Source organism: Xiphias gladius, chromosome 6 (assembly GCF_016859285.1).
Source record: "Xiphias gladius isolate SHS-SW01 ecotype Sanya breed wild chromosome 6, ASM1685928v1, whole genome shotgun sequence".
NCBI classification, from domain to species: domain Eukaryota; kingdom Metazoa; phylum Chordata; class Actinopteri; order Istiophoriformes; family Xiphiidae; genus Xiphias; species Xiphias gladius.
The window spans coordinates 24,114,176-24,131,170 of record NC_053405.1 but is presented as its reverse complement, the minus strand read 5'-3'; the positions used below and the strand labels follow the sequence as shown (position 1 = coordinate 24,131,170).

Genomic DNA, 16,995 nt, shown 5'->3' with positions numbered 1-16,995 from the left:
ATAACATAATGTATCCAAAGGCTATAACAAAGTACATGTCGCAGTAGAAACCTAGCATTGTAAGGATATTATAAAGCAACAAAATTCATAAACAGTGAGCAGATATTCAAAACACAGCTATATTGATGAGGAGCAAGTGTCTTGTTTAAGGGGGTCCTGTATTCACACTTCACCACTGTATTTAGGTTGCTGTGTAAAGAGATTACGGTCTGATATTATGCTAGTTTCGTACTCTGCTTTAGAGGGAACAGTGTAATTTTGCACTCTCTCTGAGGAAAACGTGCAACGACAAAAACAACGTTCATTCAATAAACAGATAATTTCACACATGGTAAATCTACAGGCAGTCATGAACAAATTCATTTTATTCAGGTAATGAATTTGAATTTATTTTCCAAGTGATCACGCAGCTTAGAAAAACCATTATGAACTATTAGGAAAAGTTATTAAGAAAAGTTCTTTATTCAGTAGGGCTTTGTAGGCATACATATTACTAAATACTACAAATATATTCTGAACTAAATGTATATCTTATATACTGTATAGCTAATTGATACTTATCGTATCTTTCCTTCATTATCGTGGATAGGAAATGAAAAGCTATGCACCAGCCTCTTGGATACATTTTAAAGAGCACAAAACGAAATGGAAATTGCTGATAGGATCCTAGTTGTGTATTTATCCATGTCACCCACTCTATTCAGCCCAAATCTAAAGTATTGACATTCAAAACACTTTCTAGGATCTATGTAACTTTTTCAGTGTGTGCTGCAATATAAAACAATGCTGCCATCCCCAGGATGAACCTAAAACTGAAACAAACAGTTATATCCATCAATTACAGATGTTATTAAAGGTTGAATTAAACTAGGTTTGCTTCAGGTATGGTGGTAGGGATTAAGATTTCTTTGGATATCGATGATAATTAAAGAGATGAACTATAAACTATAGAGAAGTTGTTACAGCCCTAACATCCATTAGTCTGTCAGCATGGGGTAGAGTAATGTAAGTACTCTCTGAGAGAATGTCATAATCTCATTTGAAACCAATGAAGAAGATTTTGATTTCCACACAAGAAGCACCTGACCATGTGATACATCATGCTTCAGCCAGCGCGCAGGACAAAAAAAATAAGGAAGCCTTTAAGTAGAAGAAAAGAGGTTTGAAAGGTTAAAGCGGTTTGGTTTTATGCTACAAACTCAAGGACTAAAATATGTATTCTACAGTTCAGCTGATTTTGGGAATGTGTCATCGCTCTTCTGCCAGGTTAGTACTCCTTAATCATAATAAAAAAATGATGACAAATTACTCCATGATTGTTTTCTATGTTCACGTATTCATATAAGAGATACATGCATATGCTGTCTACTGCATATGCTTATGATGCAGCTCTTTAAATGTGATTTGTTCTAACTGCTGTAAGAGAACTCAAATGCCCTCTGTATGTCTGCGTCCAACTTCAGCTTCACCACTGAGTAACACTTTAACTATTAAAAAAAACCCTACAACTGACTGTATAGTGAATGACCTAGTTCAAAGAACCATTTTTCTCCTACTAGGAGTTGGATTATAATAGTATAGATTACATTAACACAAGAGCTAAATGTTACTGGGTTTATGGAGTTTTTTGTCGAATATGAAGTTGCTTTCTCATTCTTAAATTTATTTTGACTAATTGAAATACCTCAGCTACCATGTTAACCCGTTTTTTGATTAATATCATTTAGTATTTCCCATGTTTGGTATATTACAAATAGAAATCAACATTTTTCACCATTTTTCATATATGATACTGTATGTCCAATAAATCACATAAAAACCTATTTGGGTGCTCAACTAATAAATGTGTTTTAACTTTTTTTTTTCATATTATGAATTTCTACATCCCTGAAACTATATTTTGAAATATGAATTTGAAATGCACGTATAGCATTGTGTGACTTCAGCTGTGAAAGCAGAGCTACTGTGCATCAGCTGGCTGCGGATTTCCTGTAACCTATTGGAGAAGGAACAAAGAAAAATGCCGAGCCAGTGAAAATGAACAACCACAACCTCAGCAATGGTGGAGGAGGTACTCTCATTTGTTATTTAAGCAGGAGTAGCAATTCTACTATTTAAAAATACCATATTACAAGTAAAAGTACTTTATTTAAAATGTCACTTTAGTACAAACACTATACTACTAATAATACTACTGATAATACTACTAATATCAAAAAATATTCTTCCAAAGGAAATTCCCTAATTTGGTGTTTTAATGATGGTGGTGGAGAGCGCTGTCTTAACACATCAGTCCAAAACCTCCCGTTGGTGTTCAACTGGGTTGAGATCTGGTGACTACGAAGGCCATAGCATGATTCATGTCATTTTCATACACATCAAACCCTTCAGTGACCCGTCAAGCCCCATTGATGGGGGCATTGTCATCTTGAAAGAGTCCTCTCCCATCAGTATAGAAATGTTTCATCACAGGATCAAGGTGATCACTCAGAACAACTTTGTAATGGTTTGCAGCGACCCTTCCCTCTAAGGGGACTAGTGGACCCCGACCATGGCAGCAAAATGCCCCGCACAGCATAACAGAGCCACCGGTCCCCTGGCTGTAGGGAGGCCACACCAATCTAGACTTTATAGGAAAATTGTGGGTGGGGGAAAACACAATAGTTTGAAACTGACATGGGACAATGATTCTGAGTCATATTCTGCTGTGGCTAAATATGATGACGCACGACGTAGTTGAGAAGGGGCTGTAACCTTTTTAAACCTAGCCTACACAGAAGTTTCACTAATCTTCATAGAAAAGGACTTTGTTTTTATTTAGATTTGGTTTTCTTACTTTTGTTGTTGTTGAGATTTAATTTAATAAATTTTCATCTATTTTTCCATTTTATTCTATTTTATTATTCTAATATGTTTAATTATACAATCTAGTCTTTAGTTTAGTTTTATTTAGTAAAAACAATTATTCTGTTTACTACAATTATTTGCTTATTTGCTTTGATAAAAAAAAAAATATTACTCTGATACTGTACACCAGCGGTGTGGTTTTCTCCCTCACATTACTTCTTAAAGTATCAGCCTTTGTCTTAAATTGATTATTCAAGAGGGTGTGGTCAGAGTTTCACTAACTATATTTCACTTCAGTTTTCAGTTTTTCTGTTTTTTTTTGCATTCACTTACAATTTTTGATCAGTTCTGAACTACAGCAGGGAACATGAGAAAGACCTTGTAAAGACAAGAGAAAGTGAAGATGGATAACTAGTGTTACTTTCTGGAATCCCAAATTACAGCCAAAGTAGTCAAGCTGCTGATTGGATAAAATGAGTAAGCCTCTGCCTGATTGGCTGTCAATGTGAGTAGCAGAAGAGTTTATTGGCCTACTGAACTGCACCCACTAACCCAAACGCGTGTCGCTGCTTGCGTTGCCTTTACTCTTTGTATAATACTATCTTTGGCATAACTTACATGCGTGTAAGCATACACTACATTAGTGAAAAAATGGCAGCTGACGAATAGAGAAAAGTGGATCTTCACTCGAAAAACAGACGGCACTTGTAAGTTTGTTCCTAAGAATAAATAATATAGAGTTTCGGAAGAATGTCGGTTGAAGCTACACGACCTGGTTAGGTGAAATTCTCCTTGATAATATGGAAGAAACTGCTCTCAGAGGGTTAACGTTAATGCTAGGGTTAGCCAACCAAGTTATTAGCCAGCAGCGGTAGCTAGCATATCAAGCAGCCCCAGTTGTCAACATTGGGCCCTGGCCATTGCCTGGAACCTTATAAGGTTAATGTTACCCATCAGATACGGTGTCCGAGCGCAAAGACGAAATATTTAAAATAGAAATAATAGCAGTTTTTAGTATAACGCTATGTATAAAGTAAATTAAACCTAATGTTACCTCGATATTTAGCTAGCTAGCTAGCTAGCTGTGACTAGCCAGTTAACATTAAAAGGCTGGTGTGAGGTGATATTCCCAGCCCGCTAACAGTTAACGTTGGTAGGTAACATTTGAGTTGGAAAGAAAAACATTTTGCAATTTTTTGTTGCTTGATATAAGGCAACAGTTTCATCAACTTATAACGTTACATGTTGTAAGTAACAGCCAAGTACCTAAGTGTAACGTAAACGTAAATTTGGCTCAGAATGGCAGTGTTAGCCTCATTATAATAACGTTAGTCATCCAACATGGCTAATTTCACCGTCAACGCTAATGAGTTAGCATGTGTTTTCAGTGTAAAAGGTGATTTGAGTTTACGACGCGGAGTCCCGTTTTCTTGTTACACCCCAAGAGATGTAGGACAGCTGTTTTGTTTTCTTATTACCTAGATCAGTACTTCACATGTGAAATCTGCCATAAACTACGTAAGTGACCAATCAGCATTTCATCACATTGAAATCTTGAAATGCGGTGGCAATGAACGCATAGTTCAATACATTGTCATATGGGGTGTCCCAGTACACCACAGGCTTGTTTTACAGTGTTGACCCCAAGAAAAAACCTACCCTGTTACAGCCTGTCTGTCTCCGTGGGAGGGTCAATTACTGGAATATCACAGTACTGTAGATGAAAGAGGTTCTGATATGTTTTACTTTTCAAAAGAAGTCTATTTTCCCTTTTTTAACAGCAGCACCATGTAACTTATCTTCAAGTTTCAAGTGGCTCCCTACTGCAGGTTATTTCCAGTGGTACTTCTGTCTTTGCTTTCAGACTAAACCAAATTATAGATTGACTCAATGTCACTAATACTCCTGACAGTTAGACTTGAGCTTCCATTTTACAAAGTCCATTGAGACATAGCACAGCATCAGTAGCTTTTTTTGCCGAAACTCAATACAAAATAAGTAACACAAGTAATTACGAGTAACAACTATATTGTTATCTGAAAACGTGTTGTAAATTTTTGTTGTTCGCAACCTTAGTTGTATGTACTAGTGCTAAAATGTGTAGTTGATGATCAGATCAACAGGGGAGTAATTGATCACTTAAGTTGTTTATAAAGCAAAAATGCCAAAACGTTTGCTTTTTCCAGCTTCGTAAATAAGTGGATTTTCTGCTTTTGGGTGTTTCACATCATTGTAAATGAAAAAAATTGTTGGGTTTTGGAACTGTGTGTCAGACTAAACAAGCAAGTTGAAGATGTCATCTTGAGCTCTGGAAAACTGTGATAAGGCTTTCTCGCATTTTCTGATAATTCATTGCCTAAGTGATGATAACCAAGAGATAGAGAGTGGAAATAATCATTAGTTGCAACCTACAGCATGAAAATGGTAAAACAAATAGTTAAGAAGACAACCAGCATGGTTGCGTGCATACTTTACCGCAAGCAGCTATATTCCTATGGAAACACTGCTGATTCTTTAACAATTTCCCAAATGTCATCTGCATTGATTCAAGCCCTCGTATTTTGTATTGTGAGGCTAATGAACAACATTGTAATTTTGACTGTATCTCATATGGATGAAGAAATGAATCTTTAGAACTGTTTTGTTGTGTATTTGTGTGTGCAGCATTCCATATAAAATATTTTCACCTTTGATATTTTTAAGACAAAACTACAGAGGCCCAGAGGGATACTGCATCAACGTCCTGTACCTTGTTTGTCATCCTAAAAGTGTCACCATTGGTCGTCATCGTAGTAGTGTCACCACTGGTCATCAGTCACCATGGGAAAAACTCCAATAAAAGGCAAGGAGTCGTCATTTGACTATGTTTAATAAACATAGTGTTCATGACTTTGGAGGTTTAATAGGCAAAATTGTGGAAATAGAAAAAGCAGGTTTTATATGCAGTGAGTATGAAACCCGAATTTTTATAAATTTGTTTTTTGACAACATTGGTAACAGTTTTTTTGGACCCTTAAAGCCATTCAATTGATAATATGCAATTTCTGCCAATTTATTCTTCAATTTATTCTTTATTAAAGACCCAGCAGGTGTTTTACTTACGCTGACCCATTGGACCTTTACTCAGGTTAAAGTTTGACAGCCTTATGCAGGAAAGTTTGTGATGTCACCAAAATGTCTGTAAAATGATAAAGGTATGTAAGTTTCACACAGTCTTGAGGAGAGCTCTTATCAAGCACAGTAAGAGAAAACACCTGTGTGGCTATACAGCTGGTGTGTAGGAGCTTTGATATGGCACAACACAGAGCTTCATTCGTGTCATTATGATTGCATTCAAAAGGTTACTGAGGCATTTTGTTAATTAAATATTGTTTGTGTCACCAGTTGTGACGTAAGTCTCTAGGTCTCCATGTATTATTTCACAAATTGTTTTCTGACATTAACTCCCTCAGAAATGTATATTTTTACAAGTGTTCAGACTCTTATTTATAAAGTGTACTAACACGTCTATTTGTTATTATAATGTAATTGTAATTTTTCACATGTGAAAAATGTTAGACAGTTTTCGATGAAGGGCTTTTGACCTGTCTGAGGTGACAAGATTTAATTTGGGAAGAGGGGATTACACAGATATATAGCCATCAAAGTTGTAATTTACTTTTGTTGCTTGCTTTGTATGCTTTAACAATTTTGGTATTTTCATATATTTATTTAAAAAAAAAATGTATCATCTGTATCATTTTTAGATCAGAAAGATGGCAAAAAAGAGAAACCAGGAAGAACAGTTCAACCAACAGGGACAACCTCTGCAACAAATAAAGGTGAGTGTTACTTTACTGGAACTTTGGTCACATTAACTTTTTAAATTACATGCCATTGTTGTAGAGAGCCAATTTTGCCACCTTTCCAAGGTTTGCACTATGTAATACTACTGTTGACCCGACAACAGATTTTCTAGTAGATTTTCAGTCTTTCCAAAAGACTAAAACTCGTGTTTTACCCAGAAAAGAAAACATGATACTGATTTAGTAAAAGTCTATCATCTGGCTGACACCAGTGGACCAGAGACAGGCTGGGAAAGTGACCAGGACTTTGGCTTTTTATACTTTTTTACCTCACAATTAATTGATGGGTAGGAGATATTGTGGCATACTGCTCAAGTGTGTTAACTGGATTTTATGTAATCATTTATAGACAAGAGTCAATAGGTGGCTAGTAACACCATTTTTTTCAGTCAAAACATTTCACATTTTTTTTCCTAAGATGCTTTCAGCTGGGAAGAATATCTAAAAGAAACGTCATCTATACCGGCTCCACCAAGTTGTTTTCGTCAGGTATGTCCTTTTCCATTCATTTAATATATACCAGGTGCCAGCTGCATAAAGATAGACCTAGTCTTACTCTTCAGTGTAAATTTACGTCAATTGTAAGTCATTGGGTAAGAATTTGTAGGATTTTAGACATAAAGTAAAACAGTACATAAAACAATACCTATCTATATATCTTTTTTCTTTGTTTTTATTTGGAAGTCTGCTTTGCACACCAATAGTCAAAACTGAATTGGTTTATAATCATTGTTGACAATAATTAGCAAATTGGAGAAGCTTTTTGTTGGCATTGCAGTTAAAGCTGTGTTTTTTTGTGTATCCCAGAAGTACTGTTGTTACTGGGGTAATAGTGGTTCTACGAATTTCTTCTGGTAGTTATTTACCAACTGGATTTGCCTCACTCCAGCGGTCTTTATTTATGACACTATATGCAACACCACTCTCCCAAAAGTATACAACCACACAGACACATACTGTCCTTTGTTCTGTGCAACTAGCATCTGACGTTCTACCAAAGGAGCCATGGGTTGATTTAAATAATGATTTTCTTGCAGCACATTTGGGAAGTGCTAACAATGGGATGTATGGCATTGTCCTATTATCTGCAGGCTAGAGTCCCACCCTCCAATGACTTCAAAGTGGGAATGAAGCTTGAAGCCCACGACCCACGCAATTCCACTTCAGTTTGTATTGCCACAGTGATGGGTATAACTGGGGTTCGCCTGCGTCTCCGTCTGGATGGAAGTGACAACAGCAATGACTTCTGGAGACTGGTAGACTCCTCTGATATCCAGCCAATCGGCACCTGTGAGAAGAATGGAGATATGCTGCAGCCACCACTGGGTAAGAAAGTCAGGGAAGGTGTGATGGAAACACATTATCAGTGTCATTTATAACCAAGGAAAAACATCAAGTTTCACTTCTTAATTGTTATTCTCAACAATACAGAATAAAATCATCTACCATGCCAAATTATTTATTAAAAGGATTATTTATTAAAAGGAAGACTTGTTCCAATGAATCTGCACAACCACCATGGTTAGGGTTATAAAGGTTAAGCAACAGAATTAAATAAGGAGTGGCAGACTGATAAGATTTAACTGAAAAAATTGTTAGAAGATATTATAGAAAATGCTGCTTAGTGTCATATGTGGAGGAGACAGAAAAGTTCCCCACAGGCACTGAAATCCATTGTTATCACCATTATTTTGAGTATTTGAAAGAACCCGAAGGTGACAGAAAGTTGGCAGAAATATTTTCTTTATATTCTTGTAATAAATCTGGAATAATACGAATAGTAAAATTATAAAGTTACACTCAGAGAATTGTGTGTCAATTAACATTGATTAAAACAGTTCATTTACTCAACCACACAAAACAAATAACAGCAGTACTTAATAAATATCCCACATCTGAAATTAATTCTCTCTGACTTTTTTTAGAGTTAATAGCAATCCAAAAAACAGCATAATGGTCCAGTGAAGAAAAAGGCCACACACTGATTCCTAGGGTTCGACTCGAGTCCAGGGAAAACTTGGTTTATCAGAAGAAAGTGATACTAATGCCACCCAAAATAAAAGGTTTCTCTTTAACAGTGCGACAGATCACATGGTGATCTGTAAATTTTGTCCTCTGAATTCGCTAATCTTGTCTTTGTCGTTAAATTTTTAAAATTCTCTTCTCCAGGATTTCGGATGAATGCATCCTCATGGCCCATGTTTCTGTTGAGAACCTTAAATGGAGCGGAGATGGCGCCAGCAACAGCCTTTAAAAAGGTAAATATTGCTTCATAAAGCTTTGAAAACTTTTATTATTCACCCGGTATGGCACCATCCTATTGGCAGTGTGTATATATAAATGTTGTTGCAATAAGGATATTTCACTTAATTGTCAGGAGCCTCCGAGGCCCCCACAGAACAGCTTTAAGCCAGGCATGAAGCTGGAGGCTGTGGACAAGAAGAACCCATACCTCATCTGCCCTGCCACCATTGGGGAAGTAAAGGGCGATGAAGTCTTTATCATGTTCGATGGGTGGCGGGGGGCCTTTGATTACTGGTGCAAGTGTGACTCTCGGGACATCTTCCCTGTGGGCTGGTGCTCCCTCACTAAGCACAGCCTCCAGCCGCCAGGAAACAGTGGTAAGTATTACCCTGTAGGTGGCAGCACAGGTTTGCACATACAGTGAGGTTTGAAGCAGATTCTGTTGTTTGTAATCAATGCTTCCTTCACACTCATTTAGTTACAGTAGCCCGCCACGTCTATTGAAGCCACAGATAGAAAAATATAAACACAATTAGCATTAATCATCTGGTCTTGTTGCTTAGTCTGGCAGAGTAAAATATACACAGGCACCAAAAGAAAGCATGAATTCAACCTCTTGATCTTTGTGTAATCAAACACATATTTGCAACTTTCTGAGTGGAAATGTTTCCATATTTGAAGGTGACTGAACATAGATTTACAGAACATCTGAATGAATGGTGTGGTGGCGTACATTTCAAAGTTGTGCAGGGGTTTGTCATGATTCTGCATCTGGGTTGGTGTTGGTGGTTTTGGTACATTAGTTGTTTAAGTGCCAGCTTCTTAAATGTTGATAAACTGTAATTGATCAATTATACTGTATTATAATCAACAATTGTATTTAAATCAGGAAAATTCAGTAGAGCTTAGCTACAGGGCACAGTGTCTTCTGCTGAGAGCAAGTTTCAGAAATTTGTATTTTCCTATTTAAGTAAAACTTCCCTTAGCTCTTTTCCGTGTTGTGTCTTTTCACACACAAATTGGTCGCTCTGGATAGATATGGACTTATTTCTGCAGCCCTCACAGTGGCTGCACTGCCAAATGAAGTCAGGTTGCTTAGTAACAAGTCTAACATTGTGTTGTCAACATGGTCTTCTTGTTAACTGCAGCGACATTTAGAAACAGCAGTGTCATGAGCAGTCAGCCAACATTTATAGGAGACATACAGTGCATTGCATGTGAAGCTCTGCAGATATACTACAGAGTCCTGTCGGTGTGTGTTTGAGCGTCTCTGTGTTTGGGTGGGCAGGACGGAAAGGCAGAATTACAAGAGGGAGCGGAGGGGAGGGAAGAAGGAAAGATGATTTATGTTCCTCACATCATACCTGTTTACATGGAAAAAAATATGTTTACATAAAAGCTGCTCAGCCTCAGGCCCTGACAATTGCCCAACCACGTTTGAGTAAAAGACTCTGGATGGAGAGGGTAAGATTATCAACCCCAAAACACATGACAGACAGCTGTTGCTACAGCCCTATTTAAGTCTTCTTTTTAAATGTACCTGTTTATGTATGAGCTTTAAAAGGTTGGAAGGGGATATGAAAACCACACACATACCCTTCCCTAGCACCCTTTTCTCTCTACTCCTCCCCCATCTAATGCTGATTAGTCTGCTTACTCCAGCTCCTCCATCAGTGTGGGCTTTGTTTTGAGCTTATGCTGCATTTTGGAGGAAGATTTATTATTTGGCACTCTACTGTATGTGTGGGAATTGTTAGGGAATCCTGAGTACATAGAAAAAAAAGAAAAATATTATAATCTAAATCTAGCTGAGTTATGGGGCTGTTGCATTGTGTGGGTAGGAGATTTTTTTTCTTTCAGCATGGTGAGTTCAACTTTTACTCTGTTTGTAATCTTTGCAAGGCTTTTTGTCATTTGTAGTGTAAACCAGCATTCACAATACTTGTTTTTTTTTTCACTAGCACATCTGTGAGCTTCTGCTACTTCCAGAGCATGTTAATTAGCTAGCGGAAAAATGTGTTGTTGTAATTCTGTACATTAGAACATCTCTGGTGTGTATATCTTAGGGCTGCCATTTCCAGCAATGAGACGCCCCTGTCCAAACCCAGATTGGCACTACACCATCTCTTTGCTTTGACTGTAATATCACTCACCAGCAGCAGCACAGCGCACTGTGTCGGTCACTCGGTCAAGAGATAATGACTCACAGTTTATGTCCCGAATTAGCCAGGAGAAACTCAGTGATGGGACAAGTTGCAACCCATCCTTCATTTTTATTATCCTCTGCCCTTGGACAGATAGAGCACCATGGCTGCATTTTACACCATTAAATATAATTTATAATATACTAACAATGATGTTGTATAAGTACACATTTTAATTTACTTTATTTATGCTGTAATTACAGTTACCCTCCCAAAGAACCTGACTCTCCCGGCATCACCCTCCAAGCCCAGCAGGCGTTCCATGCAGTCCCCCTACAGACTCCCCAACCCTCTTCCCCCTTTGCCTGTCAGGAAGGGGGTACGGGGCCGTCGGCCCAAGAGTGAGACCATCGCTCTACTCAAAGCTGTGGCAGAAGCAGCGGCTGCTCGAAACGGAAACGTACCTGAAAACACACAGCTCGTACCCCGACCCCACAAGAAGAGAGGACCCAAACCTGGAAGCAAGGTGAGACCCTACTAAACAAACTCAAGTTCTGAGATATTTAAGAATCACACTAATTCTTTTTACCTCCACTTTCCTTATGATAAAGTGTGTCTGCAAATGAACATGTGTCTTTCAGAGAAAGTCCAAGACCCTGCAGGGTTCGACACAGCTGCCCAGCATCCAGGTTCCACAAGAAAGCCCTCCCAGTCTCAACTCTGTGGTTTCAACAGGTAAGGATTAATGGTCGTTTGCTTCCCATAATCAGCTATCACATTTCCTGCCCTGACGTAGAGAATATCATTTTAGTATCTAATGTGTTTAATGTTTTCTTTCTGTTTGTGTGTTGTTTCAGTGTGTGTGTATGTGAATAAGCATGGAAACTGTGGCCCCCACCTGGACAGGAAGCAGATGCAGCATCTGCCAGACCACTTTGGCCCGGGGCCAGTGAATGCTGTCCTCCAGCAGGTGGTCCAGTCATGTATAGACTGTTCATATCAGCCTAAAGTCCTGCTCATTGCTCTGCAGACTCATTCAGGAGGAGGAGAGGTTGTCAGAGGTAGACGCACGCACGCAACACCAGTTATTAGAACTTGTTAGTTGAAAAGTTGTCTCATCAGATGGCTGTACAAGTAGCCAAGCCATTTTTGTGACAGATGATTGATAGAGCACTAAAATGTGCTATCCCTCATCCCAGTGAGGACAGACGGTGGAGTTCGTGTGGTCAAACTACCCTCAGCGTCCAGTGCTTCCTTTGTGCTGCGGTTCCTCGAGACTATGTGTCGTCACCTGCAATGTGACAATCTGTTCAGCAGCCAACCATTCAGCCACTACGCTGCTTACGACAGGAACAAGTCAGGTAATGACTATGCACTTAGTTGTAAGTGTTATTTCATAGTTCTTCTAATAAACTAAAACTGAGACAGAAAGTAGGAAATAAAAAGTTTTCTTAGACCTACACTATCATCGGTCCTGTTAAAATATTCCAATTGAAAACTATATAAGTTTTTACCAGGCCTCAGTTTAGTATCACATGGTGTTTCTGTAGAAAGATTATAGGAAAAGAACATACAGTATCTTCATCTTCTAGCTCCTCTGTCTTCATAATGTTTTGTATCTGTTAATCCTGCAGTGCGCTTGCACACTCAGTCGTCACAGACTACACGCTAAAAATGAGCTGTTCCTTGTTTCTGTGCTCCAGTGAAAGAAGAGGCGTTGGACACTCCCTCTCTGACCCGGGCTAGTAAACGAAGTCTCTCTGGAGTCTCTCCACCTTATGCAGCCCCACTGTCCCCTAAACATTTACGTACTGAGGCTCACCCTTCAGAAGGTACAGTTCAGTTTGCAGATCTGTTCATACCTAATGTAATGCTTCTTATACTGGAACACAACTTCTTTCATTTCTACTGTGATACGTGACCTTACTGCTTCCAATTCTGAGTCAAAAATTTAGATACCCCAAATAAAGACTCAAAATGTACCAAAAGAAAAAGTCCTGCAGCAATGTATTCAGCCTTTATATATTCATCTTTTCACCCAACCCTGGTGAGCCTCCGGGCTTCGTCCTCGGTACATTTTAAAAAAAGCTTCCTCCAAACAACACAGAAGCTTGTTCATCTCTAGACCAGTTCAACAACAACAAAAAAAGCATAAAACATATACTGACACTGTGACACAATGTCACAGTCGAGAATATCGCCAAAAGTTCTTTTTATTTATGAAAACATTGAAAAGAAATACAGCCTATTTTTGATGAGTAATGCTGAAAGCTTAATAAGTGGGTTTGTGTTGCCTTAGTTATTCTAATGTCTGCAGCTTATTCAAACTATAGTAGCAATAAAAGCTGGGAAAGTCTAAACATTTATACACTCAGTCTGTTTAAAGATGTTTGAAAGAGTCCTTTAACCTAAAAAAAAAAATCCTGAATGACTTAGTATCATGGTCGCTGTCGGATGCAGCCTGTGTGTTCGTCTCCACAGCCTCTGTGGGTAGTCTTGCATTTTCCCACACACTTCCTACTTTGGATGTTTGTTCCGGCATCTGTTACAAAAACATTAAAAGCACATTTTTAATGTCATTTTATTTACCTCAGGCACTTTGGCTGACCAAAAGGTGTGTTGTGTAATACACCAGAGAGTTTTTTTTCCTAATGTACTACAGTGTGTGTCAAGTGTGTGTAAACAATTAGCCTAGCTGCTTGCACAGTGCTGTTGTCAGCATTGGCACTAAAAAGAGTGCTGATACTATAATGAGTTGTGTATGCTGCTGGGTTAGTCCCCTCAGCTGCAGTATTAGTAATAAGCATGAATGTTGGGATATTCAGAGTCACTTTATTTGTTACATAAAAGGTAGAATGGTAAATGGACTGCACTTATATAGCGCTTTTCTACTCTTATCGACCACTCAAAGCACTTTACTGTTGTGTGTTATGCTGATGTGAGGGGGGACTACAGTACATTGGGTCTCTTGTGAAAATCACCTAATGCCTTCATCACAATGTGAAGGATAAATAAAGATTGATATTTTTTTTTCTCTCTCTCCAGCAGAGACTCTGCCCCACGAGGAGAACGGCCTCATGAAGGAGCAGCGCTACATGGACTCGGCCTCCAACTCCATGACTCCTCGTCCCCATACAGTGCGGAGTTCCTCAGAGTACCACTCTCAGGCCAGCAGCCTCTACCATCCCGGCAACAGCAAACCCATGCGCCGGCTCTCCTCTAACCCTGCAGAGCTCAGCTCCGCACAGCCTCTCCGACGAGTTGAAGGTACAAAAGTGATGTGTGGGAAGTAGATGTATATAAATACACACTTGTGCCTCTCATGCTCACTATGTCCACTCTGCCTCGGCAGCAGCCAGCTCCACCACAGGTCCTGAGGCTCTGTCCGACCGGGAGAGTCAGCAGCTGCCCAGTAAAAACCCCTCCTCCTGGTCCATTGAAGAGGTGATGCAGTTCGTAAGGGATGCTGACCCCACAGCATTAGCTCCACATGCGGAACTATTCAGAAAACACGTGAGTTAATTCAAAGGCACCACAAGTTGTTATTTTGCATATTATTACCGGCGGCTACTGCAGATCATTTGCCTCTCTACATGTTTTCTTAATGTAATGAGTCCCAATCTTTTGTTTCTGCAGGAGATTGATGGAAAAGCCCTGATGCTACTACGGAGCGACATGATCATGAAGTACATGGGTCTGAAGCTGGGGCCTGCACTGAAGTTATGTCACCACATAGAGAGGCTGAAACAAGGCAAACTGTAACAGGAGCAGGGGCAGCGCTGTCCCTGCCAGACCCATGGGCAATGAGCCCTGATAGAGCCAGCGCGTGGACACTGACTCATGGGGCACGCAGGGACTACATGTTAGTCCAGACTCCACCTCGAGAGACTGAATACATCTTACAACTTCCTCCAGACTTTCAGAGTGGAGAAAAAGTGTGCCGTGCAGTGCTGACACATTACCTCATCCCCTCATCAGTGAACAAAAAGCTGTTCGAGTCTAATAGACGCCACTGACTTACTGAAATCCCAAAGGAAAATAATCCCTGTAGTGTTTACATTGCATAGCACATGTGCAGACGTTGACACTTTTTTACGGAGATGAAATCTTTTGATCCTGATTTTGGATCCCCAAAGATGGAGAATGTTTCTTCTTATATAATGTTTTTATTATTGTAGAATTTCCAGTTAATAAGGAAGGGTTGGTATACTGAAAAAGACTCCATCAGATGTTCTTCGCCATGCTCTTTGAAGAGAATTTGGATGCCCTCTCGTCGGTGCTGTTGTATAGCTGATTTCACTCTTCACGTCTATGCCTAAAGTATGGGCATATCTGCCTGCCCGAAGAATGCTAATGTCAGTGCATTCCACTTCTTTCACACAGTGCTAGACTGATGTTTTCATTTGCTCAAACATTGTCAGTATCATGGTAGGAATCTAGTTGTATGCTGCCGTTTTTTTTTTTTGTTTGTTTTTTTCCAATTGAACCTCACCTCTTCCCACGAGTGTCCTCCAGGATTTTCACCTGCTTTGTGGCATGATGTGTTATTGTGTCTTGGCGGGCCCTACGTCACCTCCCCACTGGTCTCCATGCAATTCTTACAAACGTTGGGCCGTTTGTATCCGGAGCTCTGGGAAGCTATGGGTGTATCCATTTCAATGGACAGATTTTTAAGGAGGTGCAAATACAACATTTCTAAGGGCTTTCTATGTTTAGTTTTGATGTAATATTTTTATCAGTCTTAATCATGTAAGCTCATTGTTCTGCCTGCGACCTCAGTGTTGTCACTTTTGACCGTTACAGTCACTGTTAGCAATGAAAACAGATGTGTACAGTTTTATGGGTTTAACCATGAATATCAGCGACAGAATGTACATTTTGTAGAAACTTAATATTTTAAGGAAATCATATACATAAGTTAGAAATGTGAAAGGGATGGGGTGAATATTTCACAGTGAATTCCATTCTGCTTTTTAATACCTAACGCAGCGCTTTTAGTTCAGATACTCCCAGTACTAGACTCTGCCTTGCTTTACCTATGACATTTCTCAGGTTTATGTGGTCTTTGTTAGTACAAACTTTTGTAGCACACTGTTTATAATATACTTAACAGAATTTTCCTGTTATTCCCTTCCTCGATTTAAAAAGACTTGTGCCATATGATATTCAACACAGGATCGAAGTGCTGTTAATTTCCTTCTCTTGCATCTTCTTTAAACTACTTGAAAAATATGTGTTGCTAAAAGTCACTTGTCCATTATGTCACACCAGATAAACAATGTGTGTTTATGATGTTGTGTATTTCGTTTCCTTTTTTTTTTATTTTTTTTTTTTTATAAACCTACCAAAACAAAAGGATGTGCACGTCTTCTTACTGAATACAACAAATTAGTTATGCTCAGGATACATTTTAAAAAAAGGGGAACAAAGTTTCTGAAATCTTTTATTTTATACCAGTGTTACCTACAAAATTTCATTCAGGAAAATCAGTTTCCCATTTCATATAAAGAACTACATTGTATCAGAACAACTTGAAAGTCCAGCATTTCCATCATTTAACTCCTCACATCAGTCTTTGTGTCGGTTGTTTTGAAAAACATCTGAAGCGTGAGAAATAAGCCAGGCCTGCTTGTGTTTATGACGTGAAAAATAAGACAATAACTGTCAAAACAGTTTGAAAACACTTCAGGCATTTTGAAAAATGATTTTGATTGATCACACATGTCTCAAAAAGGGCTCGTGTTCTCAGTCTGTATGCACTGTATTCTACTTGCACTCTCATTCACCACACAGTGAAAGCAATCTGATGGGGAATGTTTGGTGAAAATACCACATAATAACCAGCAACGTGAACTGAAAATGCTTTTCAGGTTTAATTATCCACCATCAACACACTGACAACCGAAAGCTTTATT

At 38.9% G+C, this 16,995-nt stretch overlaps 1 protein-coding gene across 5 annotated transcripts; it reads left to right on the top strand.

The window, feature by feature from the left end:
- Window positions 1-1,165: 1,165 nt before the first annotated feature.
- On the top strand, window positions 1,166-16,373 carry LOC120791379 (sex comb on midleg-like protein 2). 5 transcript variants are annotated; one of them, XM_040129817.1, is made up of 16 exons: window positions 1,166-1,266; window positions 1,947-2,071; window positions 5,551-5,689; window positions 6,594-6,668; window positions 7,111-7,181; window positions 7,784-8,018; window positions 8,862-8,950; window positions 9,070-9,313; window positions 11,344-11,606; window positions 11,722-11,815; window positions 11,938-12,141; window positions 12,280-12,441; window positions 12,784-12,912; window positions 14,126-14,347; window positions 14,433-14,593; window positions 14,717-16,373. In XM_040129817.1, exons 3-16 carry the CDS (start codon window positions 5,668-5,670, stop codon window positions 14,840-14,842), a joined length of 2,097 nt encoding a protein of 698 aa, XP_039985751.1. In that variant the 5' UTR covers window positions 1,166-1,266; window positions 1,947-2,071; window positions 5,551-5,667; the 3' UTR covers window positions 14,843-16,373. The 5 variants fall into 5 exon arrangements, with proteins under 5 accessions (XP_039985751.1, XP_039985754.1, XP_039985753.1 ...); XM_040129820.1 differs by lacking the exons at window positions 1,166-1,266; window positions 1,947-2,071 and adding an exon at window positions 3,428-3,554 and having other exon boundaries at window positions 14,129-14,347; XM_040129819.1 differs by lacking the exons at window positions 1,166-1,266; window positions 1,947-2,071 and adding an exon at window positions 3,428-3,554 and having other exon boundaries at window positions 14,436-14,593.
- The last annotated feature ends 622 nt before the right edge of the window (window positions 16,374-16,995 follow it).

Coding starts and splice junctions, on each gene's coding strand:
- LOC120791379 (XM_040129817.1), top strand. CDS start 5,668: ATGGGAAAAACTCCAATAAAAG. Junction 5,690..6,593: donor GGGAAAAACTCCAATAAAAG/GCAAGGAGTCGT, acceptor TATCATTTTTAG/ATCAGAAAGATGGCAAAAAA. Junction 8,019..8,861: donor TATGCTGCAGCCACCACTGG/GTAAGAAAGTCA, acceptor TCTCTTCTCCAG/GATTTCGGATGAATGCATCC.